This window comes from Lucilia sericata, unplaced genomic scaffold (genome assembly GCF_015586225.1).
Source record: "Lucilia sericata isolate MDLA Ls3-8-SP2 unplaced genomic scaffold, ASM1558622v1 Contig000127F_arrow, whole genome shotgun sequence".
NCBI lineage: Eukaryota > Metazoa > Arthropoda > Insecta > Diptera > Calliphoridae > Lucilia > Lucilia sericata.
Genome location: NW_023994159.1, coordinates 517,063 through 538,532, shown reverse-complemented (window position 1 = coordinate 538,532; position 21,470 = coordinate 517,063). Strand labels below are relative to the sequence as shown.

The 21,470-nt window shown below is 27.0% G+C and overlaps 1 protein-coding gene across 1 annotated transcript in view; it reads left to right on the top strand.

The window, feature by feature from the left end:
* Positions 1-21,470, top strand: part of LOC119600911 (ammonium transporter Rh type B) — a 45,246-nt gene that overhangs the window by 10,769 nt on the left and 13,007 nt on the right. Inside the window, exons 2-4 of the mRNA XM_037951496.1 lie at positions 1,732-1,900; positions 6,542-6,707; positions 6,779-7,040. Coding sequence (XP_037807424.1) covers positions 1,732-1,900; positions 6,542-6,707; positions 6,779-7,040 — 597 coding nt within the window. The remainder of the gene's footprint in view (positions 1-1,731; positions 1,901-6,541; positions 6,708-6,778; positions 7,041-21,470) is intronic.

Sequence of the window (21,470 nt, the reverse complement as noted above, 5' to 3'; positions counted from 1 at the left end):
TTCAGTTCTAGTTCAGTTCTAGTTCAGTTCTAGTTCAGTTCTAGTTCAGTTCTAGTTCAGTTCTAGTTTAGTTCTAGTTCAGTTCTAGTTCAGTTCTAGTTCAGTTCTAGTTCAGTTCTAGTTCAGTTCTAGTTCAGTTCTAGTTCAGTTCTAGTTCAGTTCTAGTTCAGTTCTAGTTCAGTTCTAGTTCAGTTCTAGTTCAGTTCTAGTTCAGTTCTAGTTCAATTCTAGTTCAGTTCTAGTTCAGTTCTAGTTCAGTTCTAGTTCAGTTCTAGTTCAGTTCTAGATCAGTTCTAGTTCAGTTCTAGTTCAGTTCTAATTCAGTTCTAGTTCAGTTCTAGTTTAGTTATAGTAGTTCAGTTCCACAGTACTGCAAAAATACGAGTCATACAAGGATACGTTGACATCCTCTGAAACTGCAGGTGCATGCAAGTCAGCTGCGTTTGTTGTTGTAGTATATCCATTCAAGCCCAATTTGAAAGTGTAATTTATTTATCCATTAATTTTATACAAATAAATTTATATTGTCGAATAATTATTAACATGTTCGAAATGAGAATTAATGTTCAAAAGGAGAAAATCCATTTAATGACTTTAAAATACGTTTAGCCGTATGTTGCACTTGCAAACAGGAGTGCACAGCACGTACACACTTGGTCGAAATGATTTCAGTAAAATCGCGTTGCAATAATTTAAAGAGATTTATTTTTTTTTTTTTTTAACAGATTAAAATCACCAAATTATCGGTTTATAATTTAAAGAAAGATAATTTGCTATGCTTACTTATGTAAGTAAATTTGATAATAAAATTTAACATTTACTTGGTTTATATAAATGCCATTTTAATCTTTATTTAGAATAATATGGAAACTACTACTTGTCAAAGTATCTGATTAATTTTTTTTTTTTCATTTTTTTCTTTATATAATTTATTTATAAATTTGCCATCTAATTATTACCTATTTTTAAATCTATCAAATTTATTACTGACATTAAAATTTGTTTCTTTATAAACAGTAAAACAAAAGTAATGCCGCTGTGTTTTACAAAACATTGATTGACAGACAAACTTTGACAGTTGGATTTAATAAATGTCAAAACTGATAGCTTATTTACAAGCAACACATTAAAATCTCTATGATGGAATTTCAAAACCCTAAATTTTATTAAAATAAAACAAACACAAATAAAATGCAGTAAATGAAAAATAAAAGTGTTTTTAACATTTTACACATGATTAAACAGAATACAAAAAAAACAATTAGAGTAAACAATATAAATATATATTGACATTGTCACACAAATCGTAAACGATCACGCTTATACACTGACTTATCTAAGCTGATGCGATTGCATGTACAATAGTCCCCTAACCATAAAACTGAACTAAATTTTACATAATTAAGCCGGTTAAGTCATGTGTAAAATATATGAGGCCAAACATATTTCGATACCATAAAACTGATAAGTGTTTCCTCGAGTTGAGTTTTATCTCAAAAGTGTGATCTTAACGGTTGCGCTGCGTTGTTGAAAGAATAGAGAGATCAAGATCACATTAAAACGTTTGTTTATTTAATAGTTGTTTAAAGAACGGGGGAGGGTTTAACGGTTGATCTGATAAAAATATGCTGTTTACTTAAGTAAATTATTTTATTCATTTAAAATGTTTAAGTAGTTTTGTTTTACAATAAAAACGTTTTTAATTTGTTTGCATTTCCTTTTTATTTACAGATTTCCAAGATATCCAAGTAATGATATTTGTTGGTTTTGGTTTTTTGATGACATTTTTACGCAAATACGGTTATAGTGCTACAGGTTATTCATTATTTTTGGCCTCATTGGTGGTACAATGGTCGGTTTTGATTAAAGGCTTTTTCGAAATGGAAGATGGTGTAATACAGTAAGTATTTATAAACAATTATATGTAAAATGTTAGAAATTTGTCCAATATTCCCATAATTCTTCCATAATTTTATTTTATAGAAAATTTTCTAAAATAAAAACTTTTATAAAAAATTTCTCTTTCCTCATAGAAACATTTTCTAAACTTCTCTCTTAAAAAAAATCGAAAATTGATACTTTTTCTATATCAGCGAAAATCTCTTCTTTTAAAGAGAATTTTCTGAAATGTCTCCTTTTTTGTAGAAAATTTGCAAAAATTTCTCTTTTTGAAGAAAATTTGGAGAAATTTTCTCTTCTTATAGAAAATTTTTTGAAAATTTATATTTTTATAGAAAATTTTTGAACATTTCTAATTCTATAAAAAATTTTGAAAATTTCTCTTTTTATAGAAAATTTTTTAAAATTTCTCTTTTTAAAGAAAAATTTTGAAAATTTCTCTTTTTATAGAAAATTTTTGAAAATTTCTCTTTTTATAGAAAATTTTTGAAAATTTCTCTTTTATAGAAAATTTTGAAAATTTCTCTTTTTATAGAAAATTTTTGAAAATTTCTCTTTTTATAGACAATTTTTTAAAATTTCTCTTTTTATAGACAATTTTTTAAAATTTCTCTTTTTATAGAAAATTATTGAAAATTTCTCTTTTTATAGAAAAATTTTGAAAATTTCTCTTTTTATAGAAAATTATTGAAAATTTCTCTTTTTATAGAAAATTATTGAAAATTTCTCTTTTTATAGAAAATTATTGAAAATTTCTCTTTTTATAGAAAATTATTGAAAATTTCTCTTTTTATAGAAAATTATTGAAAATTTCTCTTTTTATAGAAAATTATTGAAAATTTCTCTTTTTATAGAAAATTATTGAAAATTTCTCTTTTTATGGAAAATTTTTAAAAATTTCTCTTTTTATGGAAAATTTTTGAAAATTTCTCTTTTTATAGAAAATTTCTCTTTTTATAGAAAATTTGTGAAAATTTCTCTTTTTATAGAAAATTTGTGAAAATTTCTCTTTTTAAAGAAAATTTTTGAAAATTTCTCTTTTTAAAGAAAATTTTTGAAAATTTTTCTTTTTAAAGAAAATTTTTGAGAATTTCTCTTTTATAGAAAATTTTTGCAAATTTCTCTTTTTATAGAAAATTTTTGAAAGTTTCTCTTTTTATCGAAAATTTTTAAAAATGTCTTCTTTTATAGAAAATTTTTGAAAATGTCACTTTTTATAAAAAATTTTTGAAAATTTCTCTTTTTATAGAAAATTTTTAAAAATGTCTTCTTTTATAGAAAATTTTTGCAAATTTCTCTTTTTATAGAAAATTTTTGAAAGTTTCTCTCTTCATAGAAAATTTTTGAAAATTTCTCTTTTTATAGAAAATTTTTAAAAATGTCTTCTTTTATAGAAAATTTTTGAAAATGTCACTTTTTATAAAAAATTTTTGAAAATTTCTCTTTTTTTATAGAAAATTTTTGAAAATTTCTCTTTTTTTATAGAAAATGTTTGAAAATTTCTCTTTTTTTATAGAAAATTTTTGAAAATTTCTCTTTTTTTATAAAAATTTTTTGAAAATTTTTCTTTTTTTATAGAAAATTTTTGAAAATTTCTCTTTTTTTATAGAAAATTTTTGAAAATTTCTCTTTTTATAGAAAATTTTTGAAAATTTCTCTTTTAATGGAAAATTTTTGAAAATTTCTCTTTTTATAGAAAATTTTCGGAAGAATTCTCTTTTAGTATAAAATTTTTAGAAGAATTCTCTTTTAGTAGAAAATTTTTAGAAGAATTCTCTCTTTATAGAAAATTATTCGAAAAAATCTCTTTTATAGAAAATGTTCTAAAGAATTCTCTTTTTATAGAAAATTTTTATACAAAAATTTTCAGAAAATTTCTCTTGTAAAAATTTTCGAATATTTCTCTTTTTAAAGAAAATGTTTCTTTTTGTAGAACAATTATTCTTTATTTTTATAGAAAATTGTTATGTTATAAAAATTGTATTACATTTGATAGAAAATTTTCCAAAATTTATATTTTTATAAAAATTTTAATTTTTACAAAATTTTGAAAAAAAATTCTATAAATTGATAAAAAAATTTTAAAAAATTCTCTCTTTCTAAAGAAGTTTTTAAAATTGTTCTCTTAATTATATAAAATTTTCTCAAATTCCTACTGTCAGCTATTTGAGCGAAAACATATTTCATTTGTACAGGAAATTTTGTAATATAATTATAATATTTTACAACTTTAAACTTACCTCTTACTATTTAATAATATATATGTGTCTAATGAACAGTATATTTACCCTATTCTCCACTACATTCAATTCCTCTATCCTGAAGCCTTGGTAACCTCCTAATAAATTAGCCATTAATTAGCGAAAGTAATTACAAAACAAACCCTCATTTTCTTTCTACCTTTTCCACTTAAAGACACTATTTACTCTCATACTTGTAATAATTTGCAACAAATATTTGTGTGTTGCAACACAATATCAACAGCAACAACAATAAATAAAACTAATACCTTTAAACATATAAACTTAAGCTTTCCTTTCAGCTTTAAACCATGAAAAACAAAAGCAAAAAAAATGTAAGAGAAACACCAACATTAAGAATTCTAATCAACTTCTTTCAATTTAGTCTAGTGTATATGTGTGTGTTCAACCGTCCGTCTGTCTACAAGGATTGTCTGATAATCCATGAGGTTATACATATGCGTTTGCTTAAGGATGTGAATGTGTTTATGCAACGTGTGCATGGCATTAAGAAGTTAACAATAGAAGAAAATATCAAAAACTCATTTAGACAATGCAACACCAACAAGAAACAACAAGACATTTTATTTAAGCGAAATTATCATAGAGTGGGAATATAGAAATCGGATGAATGTGAATTCAGTAGTTTACAATGAGAGGTCCTTTGGTCGGTTTCCATAATTGTTATAATATAAATATTTCCGAAGCACTTATATGAGTCTTTTTTTATTATCAGCTTCTTTTACAATCAAGTCTTATATAGTTGTTATAGCTCTACAGTTCATGGAATTGTAAAGATAATTTTTCAACTATTTGTTCTATAAGGTTCTGAAAAACAAACTTCGCTTTTGTCACTTTAAATTATTGAGCATCCTGTATGCTTTCTATGCTAGCTGGTGTACCTTCCCCATTTTTAAGACAAACTGCTGTAGTTGAAATAATGAGGATTGTGATGACTACAAATTGCAAGAAATTCTTCGAAACAAAACATTGAGATCTAGAAGTTATACACGCAGACAAAAAACAAAAATAAAAATTAAAACAGAGATGTAATAGAATTAAAAGTTGCACATACAACTACAATTTTAGAACTAAACTAGAACTGAACTAGAACTGAATAGAACTGAACTAGAACTGAACTAGAACTGAACTAGAACTGAACTAAAACTGAACTAGAACTGAACTAGAACTGAACTAGAACTGAACTAGAACTGAACTAGAACTGAACTAGAACTGAACTAGAACTGAACTAGAACTAGAACTAGAACTAGAACTAGAACTGAACTAGAACTACTAGAACTGAACTAGAACTGAACTAGAACTGAACTAGAACTGAACTAGAACTGAACTAGAACTGAACTAGAACTGAACTAGAACTGAACTAGAACTGAACTAGAACTGAACTAGAACTGAACTAGAACTGAACTAGAACTGAACTAGAACTGAACTAGAACTGAACTAGAACTGAACTAGAACTGAACTAGAACTGAACTAGAACTGAACTAGAACTGAACTAGAACTGAACTAGAACTGAACTAGAACTGAACTAGAACTGAACTAGAACTGAACTAGAACTGAACTAGAACTGAACTAGAACTGAACTAGAACTGAACTAGAACTGAACTAGAACTGAACTAGAACTGAACTAGAACTGAAACTAGAACTGAACTAGAACTGAACTAGAACTGAACTAGAACTGAACTAGAACTGAACCTAGAAACTGAACTAGAACTGAACTAGAACTGAACTAGAACTGAACTAGAACTGAACTAGACTGAACTAGAACTGAACTAGAACTGAACTAGAACTGAACTAGAACTGAACTAGAACTGAACTAGAACTGAACTAGAACTGAACTAGAACTGAACTAGAACTGAACTAGAACTGAACTAGAACTGAACTAGAACTGAACTAGAACTGAACTAGAACTGAACTAGAACTGAACTAGAACTGAACTAGAACTGAACTAGAACTGAACTAGAACTGAACTAGAACTGAACTAGAACTGAACTGAGAATTTTATTGGAATTGAAGAAAATTTGCGGAAATTTTCGTTTTAAAATAAAACTCCTTTCATATTCTGGTTAAAGTTTGCTATGGAAAAGGAATACAAAAGGCTTCAAGTAAACTACCTTGTATATTTTCATGATTGAATGGAGTTTAAGTGGAAAGAAAATAAGAAAAATGAAAAAAGTAGCAACAACAAGAGAAATAACTTTATTAAAAAAATTGAGTAGAATAGAATTTAAATTTTTCCCTGAAATGAAAATTTCTTAACTAGTCTTATTAATAAATCTACTTTAAAACCGTAATTACCTTTTAAACTACTAATTGTTAAAACCCTTTTAGAGTTGTGTTGCATGCCTTAATATTGGTTTTGTCTTTGCTTTTGTTTCTTGTAGTCTTTCCTTGGAAAACATAATTGATGCTGATATTGCTGCAGCTGTACCTTTAATTAGTATGGGCGCTCTATTGGGTCGCACTACACCCATACAATTATTGTTCATGGCATTGTTTGAAGTGGCTCTATTCGCTGCCAATGAATATGTAGCTTTGCATATTTTCAGCGTAAGTTTTAGAATTTCCGAAAAATATGTAATAAAAGTATGTTTAAAAAATTTACTTCCTTTTTTCCTCAGATCTGTGATGTTGGTGGCTCCATTACTGTACACGCATTTGGTGCTTACTTCGGTTTGGCTGTAAGTCTTATGTTACGTCCCAGCAAAGATCAAAATGAGCCTGGCAAATATGAAGGTGCAAATTATGTCTCTGATATATTGGCTATGATTGGCACATTATTCTTATGGATCTATTGGCCCAGTTTTAATTCCGTATTAGCCAATGGTACTGGCCAAGAGCGTGCTATTTTGAACACGTATTTATCATTAGCAGCTGCAACAGGTAAGCACGTATTAAAAACATTTACAGACACACTCACACACATATGCCTCTGTAAATGTGTAAGGATGAGGAAACACACACTTACAAATAAATAAACTATTGTCGAAATGCGTGCGTGTGTTACACATTACATTCTACAGAATCGTGTGTGTCGTATATGAGAATACATGTCCATTACCTATGATAAGATTGTATCTCAGATACATTTGTTGATTCATAGTTGTACAAGAATTTAACTTGTATCAATTATAGTTGTCGTTTACGGCAACTACATACATTACACAACATCAATTAGAGAGAAAATATTAAGGAAGTATATTTGTCAGAGGGAGGGGGAAAAACTTTTAAATTCTTAAATTAGAATGGTTGTGGAAAAAGTTTATGAATAGTAGTTATTAAGAGTTATGATGGCTCAATTTCTCAAGAAATTTCCAAAATTTTCTCTTTTAAGGAAAATGTTTGAAAATTTATATCTTAATAGAAAATATTTGAAAATTTATAGAAAATTTTCCGAACATTTTTTCTTTTCTAGAAAATATTCAAAAGTGTCTCCTTATAAACAAAGTTTTTATAAATTTTTCTTTACGAAGAAAATTTTTTCCAAATTCCAAATTTATAGAAAATTTTCGAAAAATTTTCTTTTTATAGAAAATTTTCGAAAAATTCTCTTTTTATAGAAAATTTTTGAAAAATTCTCTTTTTATAAAAAATTTTTGAAAAATTCTCTTTTTATAGAAAATTTTTGAAAAATTCTCTTTTTATAGAAAATTTTTGAAAAATTATCTTTTTATAGAAAATTTTCTGAAAAATTATCTTTTTATAGAAAATTTTCTGAAAAATTATCTTTTTATAGAAAATTTTCTAAAAAATTATCTTTTTATAGAAAATTTTCTGAAAAATTATCTTTTTATAGAAAATTTTCTGAAAAATTATCTTTTTATAGAAAATTTTCGAAAAATTCTCTTTTTATAGAAAATTTTCGAAAAATTCTCTTTTTATAGAAAATTTTCGAAAAATTCTCTTTTTATAGAAATTTTTGAAAAATTCTCTTTTCATAGAAAATTTTCGAAAAATTCTCTTTTCATAGAAAATTTTCGAAAAATTCTCTTTTCATAAAAATTTTTCGAAAAATTCTCTTTTCATAGAAAATTTTCGAAAAATTCTCTTTTCATAGAAAATTTTCGAAAAATTCTCTTTTCATAGAAAATTTTCGAAAAATTCTCTTTTCATAGAAAATTTTCGAAAAATTCTCTTTTCATAGAAAATTTTCGAAAAATTCTCTTTTCATAGAAAATTTTCGAAAAATTCTCTTTTCATAGAAAATTTTCGAAAAATTCTCTTTTCATAGAAAATTTTCGAAAAATTCTCTTTTCATAGAAAATTTTCGAAAAATTCTCTTTTCATAGAAAATTTTCGAAAATTTCTCTTTTTATAAAAAATTTTCTTAAAAATTCTCTTTTTTATAGAAAATTTTCTTAAAAATTCTCTTTTTTATAGAAAATTTTCTTAAAAATTCTCTTTTTTATAGAAAATTTTCTGAAAAATTCTCTTTTTTATAGAAAATTTTCTGAAAAATTCTCTTTTTTATAGAAAATTTTCTGAAAAATTCTCTTTTTTATAGAAAATTTTCTGAAAAATTCTCTTTTTTATAGAAAATTTTCTGAAAAACTCTCTTTAATATAGAAAATTTTCTGAAAAATTCTCTTTTTTATAGAAAATTTTCTGAAAAATTCTCTTTTTTATAGAAAATTTTCTGAAAAACTCTCTTTTTTATAGAAAATTTTCTGAAAAATTCTCTTTTTTATAGAAAATTTTCTGAAAAATTCTCTTTTTATAAAAAATTTTCGAAAAATTTCCTTTTTATAAAAAATTTTCGAAAAATTTCCTTTTTATAGAAAATTTTAAAAAAAATTCTCTTTTTATAGATATTTTTCGAAAAATTCTCTTTTTTATAGAAAATTTTCTGAAAAATTCTCTTTTTTATAGAAAATTTTCTGAAAAATTCTCTTTTTTATAGAAAATTTTCTGAAAAATTCTCTTTTTTATAGAAAATTTTCGAAAAATTCTTTTTTTATAGAAAATTTTCGAAAAATTCTCTTTTTATAGAAAATTTTCTGAAAAATTCTCTTTTTATAGAAAATTTTCTGAAAAATTCTCTTTTTTATAGAAAATTTTCTGAAAAATTCTCTTTTTTACAGAAAATTTTTTGAAAAATTCTCTTTTTTACAGAAAATTTTTTGAAAAATTCTCTTTTTTACAGAAAATTTTTTGAAAAATTCTCTTTTTATAGAAAATTTTCTGAAAAATTCTCTTTTTATAGAAAATTTTCTGAAAAATTCTCTTTTTATAGAAAATTTTCTGAAAAATTCTCTTTTTATAGAAAATTTTCTAAAAAATTCTCTTTTTTTGTAGAAAATTTTCGAAAAATTCTCTTTTTATAGACATTTTTCGAAAAATTCTCTTTTTATAGACATTTTTCGAAAAATTCTCTTTTTATAGACATTTTTCTGAAAAATTCTCTTTTTATAGAAAATTTTCTGAAAAATTCTCTTTTTATAGAAAATTATCTGAAAAATTCTCTTTTTTATAGAAAATTTTCTGAAAAATTCTCTTTTTTACAGAAAATTTTCTGAAAAATTCTCTTTTTATAGAAAATTTTCTGAAAAATTCTCTTTTTATAGAAAATTTTCTGAAAAATTCTCTTTTTATAGAAAATTTTCTGAAAAATTCTCTTTTTATAGAAAATTTTCTGAAAAATTCTCTTTTTTTGTAGAAAATTTTCGAAAAATTCTCTTTTTTTGTAGAAAATTTTCGAAAAATTCTCTTTTTATAGACATTTTTCGAAAAATTCTCTTTTTATAGACATTTTTCGAAAAATTCTGTTTTCATAGAAAATTTTCGAAAAATTCTCTTTTTATAGAAATTTTTCGAAAAATTCTCTTTTTATAGAAATTTTTCGAAAAATTCTCTTTTTATAGACATTTTTCAAAAAAATCTCTTTTTATAGAAAATTTTCAAAAAATTATCTTTTTATAGAAAATTTTCAAAAAATTATATTTTTATAGAAAATTTTCGAAAAATTATCTTTTTGTAGAAATTTTTCAAAAAATTATCTTTTTATATAAAATTTCAAAAAATTCCCTTTCTATAGAAAATTTTCTGAAAAATTCTCTTTTTTATAGACAATTTTCTGAAAATATCTCTTTTCTATAGAAAATTTTCTGAAAAATTCTCTTTTCTATAGAAAATTTTCTTAAAAATTCTCTGAATTCTAAAAAACAGTTTACGTCGAAACTTTAAGTAATAAAAGGCTGATATTTCTTTTAAGATATTCCCTGAGTAATTAATTTTAAATATACCAATCTGACCAACGCCATAGAGTTTTACTCTCCCTCATAATTGTAACACATTTCTGAAGACTTAAAATTTTTTCTTTCTATTTTCTAATTCAATTAAATTCCCTAAAACTAAACAATTTCTTTTATTTATTAAGAAAATTCTTTAAGCAAAATGTTTATATTCCAGATATTAATAAAATAAAAAATTCCCACAAAATTAAAATCTTCTAGAAATAAAGTAATAATTAAAATTATACATAACTTAAATATTAATTTTCTTCTATAGAATTAATTTATATTTCATAAACATGTGCCTAAATGTGGTCATACACAGTTCTAAGGATAATAAAATACTACTCTGTACTTCGTATACAAACACTAGAATTGAGAAAAGTTTATTAAATTTATGTAGACCATTATGAAAATTAGAACATTTAAATATGTATGTATGTCGTTTGTGTGGAGAAGAATTAAAATTTACCTACTTTTAGCTTTAATGTATAATACACTTAAATGAATTACCCTGTAGTTTAAGATGATCATATTAAGAGACATTGTTGCAGTTTACTTGGGGACAATAGAGTGGCAATTGACGTTGTGCTAGATTACATGAGAACTCTAAATTTATTACAAACAGTACATACATATTAAACTACAATATATGTATATGTTCGAGACAACCAAGTTGTTAGTCATTTGGGACTTGTACGTACATATGTACTGTCTAAAAAGGATACATTGACTCCTTGTAACACCATTGGGTAGTAAATATATTTTATATTAGATATTCATATGTATGTATGTGTATGTACAAGTGAGTGTGTTTAATGTAGTAAGTAAATGTATATAAATATAGTATGACTGTATGTATGTATGTATACGTAATCATAATCATAATTATAGTTAAGTATCCTTAAAACTTAATTACCCACACAAGTATACAACAACACCCACTCTCACACACTCTCTCTCTTTCTTTCTCTCTATTGACAATTGTAACTTATTTTAACACATGTTTGAAAGTCTGTTCAGATATACATATATATGTATATATAAGAGCAACAACAATACGTAAGAAGTTTTAAATTCAAAACCTTTAGAACAACAACAAAAATTATAGTTAAGAGAAAACACAAACCAAACGTACAAAAATCAATTAAAAACTAAAGAGTTTTACAACTTTTACTAATGTGGCAAATATCTACTGCTGCGTTAAATATTTCATATATTAGGGGTATTCCATATTAAGGCCAACAAATTTAATTACAAAAAAAAAAAAAATTCATATTTTTTCACTAAATATTAAAATTTTTACTAAAAGTTAATTATTCACTAAGAAAAGCCGATTTTGTACTAAAAAAATTCAATTTAAATTTGTTGGCCTTAATTTGTCCATCTATCCGTCCGTCTGTCTGTCTTAATATATCTTGGTCACATTTAGTGTTTTCATACAAAAAGCTCTGGAATTTTAGCGATTTTTTTTTTCATAAAAATAAAAACAATTTTCTCTAAGTATGTCAAACAAACTTCTAAAAACTAATAACACATTTCACTAGTAGGTTTAACCAGAGTTTGTGTAATTTCCAAATAAAAATCGCCTTTATTCAAATTTTAACTTCTCCGAATACAATAGTAGTCAGTGTGGTTTAACTATTTTTAATGATGCCTGTTGACATTATAGTAGTTAGGAAGCAGTTGGTGTTGTTATTGTTAAATTTAGTTAATGTTGTTGTTTGTTTATTGTTACTAATGTGAATAGTTTGTTGAAATTAACACCAAAGGTGTCGTTTTATTTTTAGGAAGAAAAAAAAACACCAACTCTTTAGCATTTAGAGTTTATTTTTCCAAAAAAAAAAAAAATAAAAAAAAATAATTCTTGGATCTAAAATGTTTTTGCAATATTATACGTAGCACAAACAAACAATCTGGTTAAACTTTACAATACATATTTGTTTAACAAAGAACAACATGAGCCTCATGTTGTTTGTAGGTTGTTAAAAATTTTTCTCTTGATCCAAAAATGTACAGAAAATAAACATTATAACAACAAGAAGAATATTTTGTTAACGCTACATAATGTTGCATTTAGTTTACATAGTTGTAACTACACACACGATAACGATTTGTTTTTTGTTTTCAAAAACTCCTAAAAATTAAAAAAAAAAAAATAGAATATCCAGCCTTAGTTAATTACAACATTGACGCTAACAGCTACAAAATAAAATTTGTTGGAAAAAGAGAAAAGCAACCTAAATAAATTGGAAACTAAACTACAGAGAGAGAAAAAGTTTAGTTAAAGGGATAAATGGTAGATTCCAGTCCAGACATAATACATTCAACAGCTTCAACTATAGTAAAGTCTTTAACCTAGACTAGAAATATAGTCTTGACTATAGACTAGACTATAGATTACACTATCGGCTTGACTATAGAATACACTATCGGCTTGACTATAGACAGACTATAGACTAGACTATAGACTAGACTATAGACTAGACTATACTAGACTATAGACTAGACTATAGACTAGACTATAGACTAGACTATAGACTAGACTATAGACTAGACTATAGACTAGACTATAGACTAGACTATAGACTAGACTATAGACTAGACTATAGACTAGACTATAGACTAGACTATAGACTAGACTATAGACTAGACTATAGACTAGACTATAGACTAGACTATAGACTAGACTATAGACTAGACTATAGACTAGACTATAGACTAGACTATAGACTAGACTATAGACTAGACTATAGACTAGACTATAGACTAGACTATAGACTAGACTATAGACTAGACTATAGACTAGACTATAGACTAGACTATAGACTAGACTATAGACTAGACTATAGACTAGACTATAGACTAGACTATAGACTAGACTATAGACTAGACTATAGACTAGACTATAGACTAGACTAGACTATAGACTAGACTATAGACTAGACTATAGACTAGACTATAGACTAGACTATAGACTAGACTATAGACTAGACTATAGACTAGACTATAGACTAGACTATAGACTAGACTAGACTATAGACTAGACTAGACTATAGACTAGACTATAGACTAGAATATAGACTAGACTAGACTATAGACTAGACTATAGACTAGACTATAGACTAGACTATAGACTAGACTATAGACTAGACTATAGACTAGACTATAGACTAGACTATAGACTAGACTATAGACTAGACTATAGACTAGACTATAGACTAGACTATAGACTAGACTATAGACTAGACTATAGACTAGACTATAGACTAGACTATAGACTAGACTATAGACTAGACTATAGACTAGACTATAGACTAGACTATAGACTAGACTATAGACTAGACTATAGACTAGACTATAGACTAGACTATAGACTAGACTATAGACTAGACTATAGACTAGACTATAGACTAGACTATAGACTAGACTATAGACTAGACTATAGACTAGACTATAGACTAGACTATAGACTAGACTATAGACTAGACTATAGACTAGACTAGACTAGACTATAGACTAGACTATAGACTAGACTATAGACTAGACTATAGACTAGACTATAGACTAGACTATAGACTAGACTATAGACTAGACTATAGACTAGACTATAGACTAGACTATAGACTAGAATATAGACTAGACTATAGACTAGACTATAGACTAGACTATAGACTAGACTATAAACTAGACTATAGATTAAACTACAAGACTAAACTATTGACTAAACTATTGACTAAACTATAGACTAAACTATTGGCTAAACTATAGACTAAACTATAGAATAGACTAGAGACCAGAATATTGTCGAGCTTAATGATCAGTCTATAATCAAGACAGATTGTCTTAAATTTTACAGTACATCTCACTTTTCTCTATGTGTAATTTTAGTCTTTAAATTTCAGTGTAGGTGTTATAGTTAAATCCATGGGGCTTATATGTACACGGACATAGAATAACTATTTCGAAAAAAATCTATCTAAACTACTAAATACTAAACGTTAAATACTTTTATGTATATCTGTATGTCTGACTGTCTGGTATTTCGGTATGAACATACAAATTTATATGTTGATATTGTCTTTTAAAGTCCAATATCCTTGTTACACAAACTCTCACTGATACACACTACATACAGCAGCATAATACCTATCATGGTCACTTTGAATCCCTATATGTATGTTAATAGTAGACGTATTACTAACCAGCTGTTTGGATGGACCGATACCGAACTTAAGATTTCAATTCGAGTACAAATGAGTCATTGAATGTGCTATAGATAGTAGTTTCTATTTGATCAACATCTACTTTTTAAAGAACGGTACAGATCAAAGGTTTAAGGATCATTTCTCTATATTATGTATTGGCTATAAAATGTTTTTTGAATTCGTGTTCATACGTGTCAAATGTATGTATTGCATCCTCCTAAAGCTACTGGGTACTACAACATCTACTCCTGTAAACTCTTGTTTATTTGTGTTTATATATTATTTGTGTATTAGAGTGTTTGTATCGTAGTTTGGTTTGCCTTAGTATGACCACTAGTTAGTTAGTATTACCAATAAAACAACAGCAACAACAATGTAACGCTATAAAACAACTTGAACAAATACCAGTGTAAATAGATCCTGTATACACTAGTATATGTGTAAAAAGGCCAGATATGATACTGACTACGACGTTAACAGCAACAACAACAACAACTCTGATATAAACTGCAACTACAGCAACACTAGTTGGGATTTAAGGTTTTGAGTTGAAGTATTTTTTTTTAATATTGTATTTCATTCGACTATATCGTTATAGTAACTTCTGGACAATATTAGGGAGGATTTCTTAAAGCAGTTTTCTTAATGCTATATAAACTTACCTTTAGTCTAGACTATAGATAAGGCTAAAGTTGAGACTATTTAACAGACTATAGACTGTAGACCAGAATATAGTCGAGCCTATATGAAAGACTAAAGGTCTAACTATTTCACTGACTTAACACTAGACTATAGCCGAGTTTATTTATCAGACTATAGGCGATATTATAGACCAGACTATAGCCAAGATTATAGAGCAGGTCAAGACTATAGACCAAACAATAGGTCAAACTATATGTTAGATCAGACTATAGTCGGTAATATTGTCTAGACTATAGTCCAGACAATAGACCAGACTATATAGTCCACACTATTAACAATAATAACATCTTCTCTAGTCTATTTCTAAACTATAGTCTATAGTCACGACTATAGTTATAGAGACCAGTCTATAGCCGAGATTATAGTCGAGATCTTAGATAAGACTATAGTAAAGGTTATATACAAGACTATAGTAGAAACTATAGACCAAATTATAGGCCAAACTATATGTGAGACTACAGTCTACACTATCAACAAGACTATCATCTTCTCTAGTCTATTTATATAGTCCGGTCTATACTCACGACTATACCCCTGTCTATAGTCACGACTGTAATTTAATTTGGATTTTATGGATCAGACTAAAGTCAAGAATCACCCTAATACTTATCGTTTATGGTTGTCATGTGTACATTTAATTTGTAGTTTGTTATTTATATTAACATTGATAGTGTAACTAAGTTTAATGTTTAGGTTTAAATCTATAATCATGCCTTAAACTCAACAGCGACAACAATATAACTAAAACTAATATAAATATTAGTAAATTACAGATGATTACCACTACTGAACCAGCTGGCACTCTATAGATGCCAATATTAAACAAGATGGCAAATATTATGATAAACAATAAATTATGTAAAGGTTTTTAGGGTTTTAATAAACAAAAAATTTATTAAATATTATGGACAACCCAGCAAAAATATGTTAAGATATGTACTTGCCCGACAATTTACATTTCAATGACTACTACGTATAGTCAGCATTACTTAGAAGGAGTCTAGTAATGACTTACTAATAATGCTATTTTCAATTGACATTTTGTTTGTAAAGTTTGTGGAAGTAAATTTAAGCATTTTTAAACCTTACTTAGTAAGGTTTTGCTGTGATGTCAATGAAATTTTTTAAAAGTCTATAAAAAGGGGTTGAAAAATAGGCACCTATATTTATAATAATGAAACTAATTATGTTCATTAATTACAATGTTTAAAATTGTTGCCATAAAAAACTTAATAAAATCATTAAATTTTAGTTTCTAATTTTCTATAAACATTTTCAAAAATATCTATAAACTTAGACAAATCTATTTACAATATCTCTGATCAGAAATATCAATTGTGTTTGCACCTTTTTTAATCAATATCTTTAAAATTCTTTATAATTAAATATTTTTATAGTCCTTTAGATTCAGCTGAATAATTTGTTCTACACGTAACTATCATCTTTTAAATATTGTAGCATATTGTAATTGAGTATCCTTGTTGTTTCATTCAAACCATCATTATAAACATTGATCAGTTAGTTACTGGTATGATATTTCGTTCTACTTGCCATCTCTCAGTGACACATTTAACATTTAGATTTTCAATAATGTAAAATAACCCAGACAACATTTCATAAAACAAAAAAAAACTATTTCTATGAAATCAACAAAATCAAATAATTGAAAACTTTTCAATTTTCTCCAGATGAACAAATTTTTTTTATCGCATTTATGTGTACCTATATATGTATATAGCTCAATAAATTTTTCAATTTTATGTTCATTTTAATGAACACAACAAAAGTTCAATTGCCTAACAAGAATGTGGTGTGATAAACAAAACTATTAGTTATAAGATTTATGTGTTAACAAATTTTCTATCAAAAAATTTAAGTACAGAAACACATACACAAGGGATTAATAAGAAATCGTAAAAAAATATAAACACAACATAATAATAATATAAGTTGTTTAGAATGCTGCAAAACAATTCTTAAAATAGTTCAGACGATAGTATTTTTTATATAGAAGACAGGTATGCTAACAAATCACTAGAATTTGTGATGAAAAGCTTTATGAATTTTAAGCAATTAATGTAACCATATATTAGAGCAGATTATAAGAATCAAGGTCTACAGTTTGTTTTTATCGGAAAATTTATAACAAAAATTTAATTTTAATTAAAAAAAAATAAATAAATTCTATCCAGCATAATATTTTCTATACTATAGTCTATAGTTATAATATAATTATAATAGTTATAGTTATAATATAATTAGGGTTAAGGCCTCATATATATATATATAGCCGGAATCAACTATAGTATCGACAATACATAGTTTAGTCTACAGTCTCGTCTATAGTTTGTCCTAGGGTTTTGACTATAGTTTGGTTTATAGTATAATATTGCTTATATTCTTATCTATAGTCTCGATTATGGTTATAGTCTAGTCTATCATCTCGAATATGGTCTAGTATAAACTATAGTCCATTCTATTGTCAAGACTACAGTCTACTCTGTAGTCTTAATTCTATTCTTGGCTATAGTCTTGTCTATAGTCTCTACTATAATCTAGTCTAAACTCTAGTCTATAGTCTAGTCTATAGTCTAGTCTAGTCTATAGTCTAGTCTAGTCTAGTCTAGTCTATAGTCTAGTCTATAGTCTAGTCTATAGTCTAGTCTATAGTCTAGTCTATAGTCTAGTCTATAGTCTAGTCTATAGTCTAGTCTATAGTCTAGTCTATAGTCTAGTCTATAGTCTAGTCTATAGTCTAGTCTATAGTCTAGTCTATAGTCTAGTCTATAGTCTAGTCTATAGTCTAGTCTATAGTCTAGTCTATAGTCTAGTCTATAGTCTAGTCTATAGTCTAGTCTATAGTCTAGTCTATAGTCTAGTCTATAGTCTAGTCTATAGTCTAGTCTATAGTCTAGTCTATAGTCAAGTCTATAGTCTAGTCTATAGTCTAGTCTATTAGTCTAGTCTATAGTCTAGTCTATCTTCTAGTAGTCTAGTCTATAGTCTAGTCTATTAGTCTAGTCTATAGTCTAGTCTATAGTCTAGTCTATAGTCTAGTCTATAGTCTAGTCTATAGTCTAGTCTATATCTTAGTCTTAGTCTAGCTACTTCTAGTCTATAGTCTAGTCTATAGTCTAGTCTATACTCTAGTCTATAGTCTAGTCTATAGTCTAGTCTATAGTCTAGTCTAGTCTAGTCTATAGTCTAGTCTATAGTCTAGTCTATAGTCTAGTCTATAGTCTAGTCTATAGTCTAGTCTATAGTCTAGTCTATAGTCTAGTCTATAGTCTAGTCTATAGTCTAGTCTATAGTCTAGTCTATAGTCTAGTCTATAGTCTAGTCTAAAGTCTAGTCTATAGTCTAGTCTATAGTCTAGTCTATAGTCTAGTCTATAGTCTAGTCTATAGTCTAGTCTATAGTCTAGTCTATAGTCTAGTCTATAGTCTAGTCTATAGTCTAGTCTATAGTCTAGTCTATAGTCTAGTCTATAGTCTAGTCTATAGTCTAGTCTATAGTCTAGTCTATAGTCTAGTCTATAGTCTAGTCTATATAGTCTATAGTCTAGTCTATAGTCTAGTCTATAGTCTAGTCTATAGTCTAGTCTATAGTCTAGTCTATAGTCTAGTCTATAGTCTAGTCTATAGTCTAGTCTATAGTCTAGTCTATAGTCTAGTCTATAGTCTAGTCTATAATCTAGTCTATAGTCTAGTCTATAGTCTAGTCTATAGTCTAGTCTATAGTATAGTCTATAGTCTAGTCTATAGTCTAGTCTATAGTCTAGTCTATAGTCTAGTCTATAGTCTAGTCTATAGTCTAGTCTATAGTCTAGTCTATAGTCTAGTCTATAGTCTAGTCTATAGTCTAGTCTATAGTCTAGTCTATAGTCTAGTCTATAGTCTAGTCTATAGTCTAGTCTATAGTCTAGTCTATAGTCTAGTCTATAGTCTAGTCTATAGTCTAGTCTAGTCTAGTCTATAGTCTAGTCTATAGTCTAGTCTATAGTCTAGTCTATAGTCTAGTCTCTAGTCTAGTCTATAGTCTAGTCTATAGTCTAGTCTATAGTCTAGTATAGTCTAGTCTATAGTCTAGTCTATAGTCTAGTCTATAGTCTAGTCTATAGTCTAGTCTATAGTCTAGTCTATAGTCTAGTCTATAGTCTAGTCTATAGTCTAGTCTATAGTCTAGTCTATAGTCTAGTCTATAGTCTAGTCTATAGTCTAGTCTATAGTCTAGTCTATAGTCTAGTCTATAGTCTAGTCTATAGTCTAGTCTATAGTCTAGTCTATAGTCTAGTCTATAGTCTAGTCTATAGTCTAGTCTATAGTCTAGTCTATAGTCTAGTCTATAGTCTAGTCTATAGTCTAGTCTATAGTCTAGTCTATAGTCTAGTCTATAGTCTAGTCTATAGTCTAGTCTATAGTCTAGTCTATAGTCTAGTCTATAGTCTAGTCTATAGTCTAGTCTATAGTCTAGTCTATAGTCTAGTCTATAGTCTAGTCTATAGTCTAGTCTATAGTCTAGTCTATAGTCTAGTCTATAGTCTAGTCTATAGTCTAGTCTATAGTCTAGTCTATAGTCTAGTCTATAGTCTAGTCTATCTATAGTCTAGTCTATAGTCTAGTCCTTAGCTATAGTCTAGTCTATAGTCTAGTCTATAGTCTAGTCTATAGTCTAGTCTATAGTCTAGTCTATAGTCTAGTCTATAGTCTAGTCTATAGTCTAGTCTATAGTCTAGTCTATAGTCTAGTCTATAGTCTAGTCTATAGTCTAGTCTATAGTCTGTCTATAGTCTAGTCTATAGTCTAGTCTATAGTCTAGTCTATAGTCTAGTCTATAGTCTAGTCTATAGTCTAGTCTATAGTCTAGTCTATAGTCTAGTTCCTATAGTCTAGTCTATAGTCTAGTCTATAGTCTAGTCTATAGTCTAGTCTATAGTCTAGTCTATAGTCTAGTCTATAGTCTAGTCTATAGTCTAGTCTATAGTCTAGTCTATAGTCTAGTCTATAGTCTAGTCTATAGTCTAGTCTATAGTCTAGTCTATAGTCTAGTCTATAGACTAGACTATAGAGTAGTTTTTGGTACGTTGTCAAGTCTATAGTCTTGACTATAGTCAAGCCTATAGTTGTAACAAACAGTCAAGTCCATAGTTTTCGGTCGGCTTCGGTCTCGATTAGTCTCGATTAGATTCTATTTTCTAGATTCATACGCTTAACTTTAACTTGTTTGCCGGGAATTAATGTATATGTATAAAAGTGTCTGTCTGTTCGTCCGTCTGTCTCAGAGACAAAGTGTATGCATGTCAGTTTAGTTGCTATTGGTGTGACAATGTAAATACAACCAATGTTTGCATTATTTGTTTGTTTATTGTGCCTCCGTATTTGTTAGTCTGTCTATCAAGCTGCGTTAAATTATTGTAGTAATTTTGTAAACCAAATGTAAAAGTGTAGTACCGCACACATACTAACTCACACCTACTAATGGATTTTAGGATGCTGTTGCTGTTGTTCAAGGTAGCAATGGATGAACGAATGAACGTATAAATGAATGAAAATAAGTACGTGTTTAAAATAATTTTGTTGTGTTTTTTTGGTACGTTGTTGTTGTTTTTCTTTTTTTTTGCGAAATGTGTTAACGTAACTATTTGACATTTAATTAGTTTGTGAGTGGAATATAAAAATATTATTGTAACTGTTGCTGTAACTTGAAATAAACACAAACAAACAAATATTTGTAGCATGCAAAAGCATGATACAGTAGAGAGTATAGAATTAGCAAAGATTTCGAGAAAAAAAAGGATAATAAACTTAATGTTAGTCATGAAAGATGGTTGTGGAAAAATATTATATTTTTCAACTTATTTTCATTTTGTTACGAAGTCATTATTTAAGCTATGATTTTAGTCTCAACTGCTGTTGTATCAACTATTAGAGGTTCCTGTGGTTTCAATGTGTCCACTTTCATACAAATAAAAATATACATTAACACACCCATATACACATACACTAACAGTACATACATGTTTATATTAAAACAATTTTTGGATTTCCTCATCTATTTATATTTTTCTCTATTAAACATATTGTTGTTCTTATTCTTGTTGTTGGTTATTTGCATTCAATAACGTCCTTTTAATAAAAACAAATACATACATAGACACTCATATACAACAACAA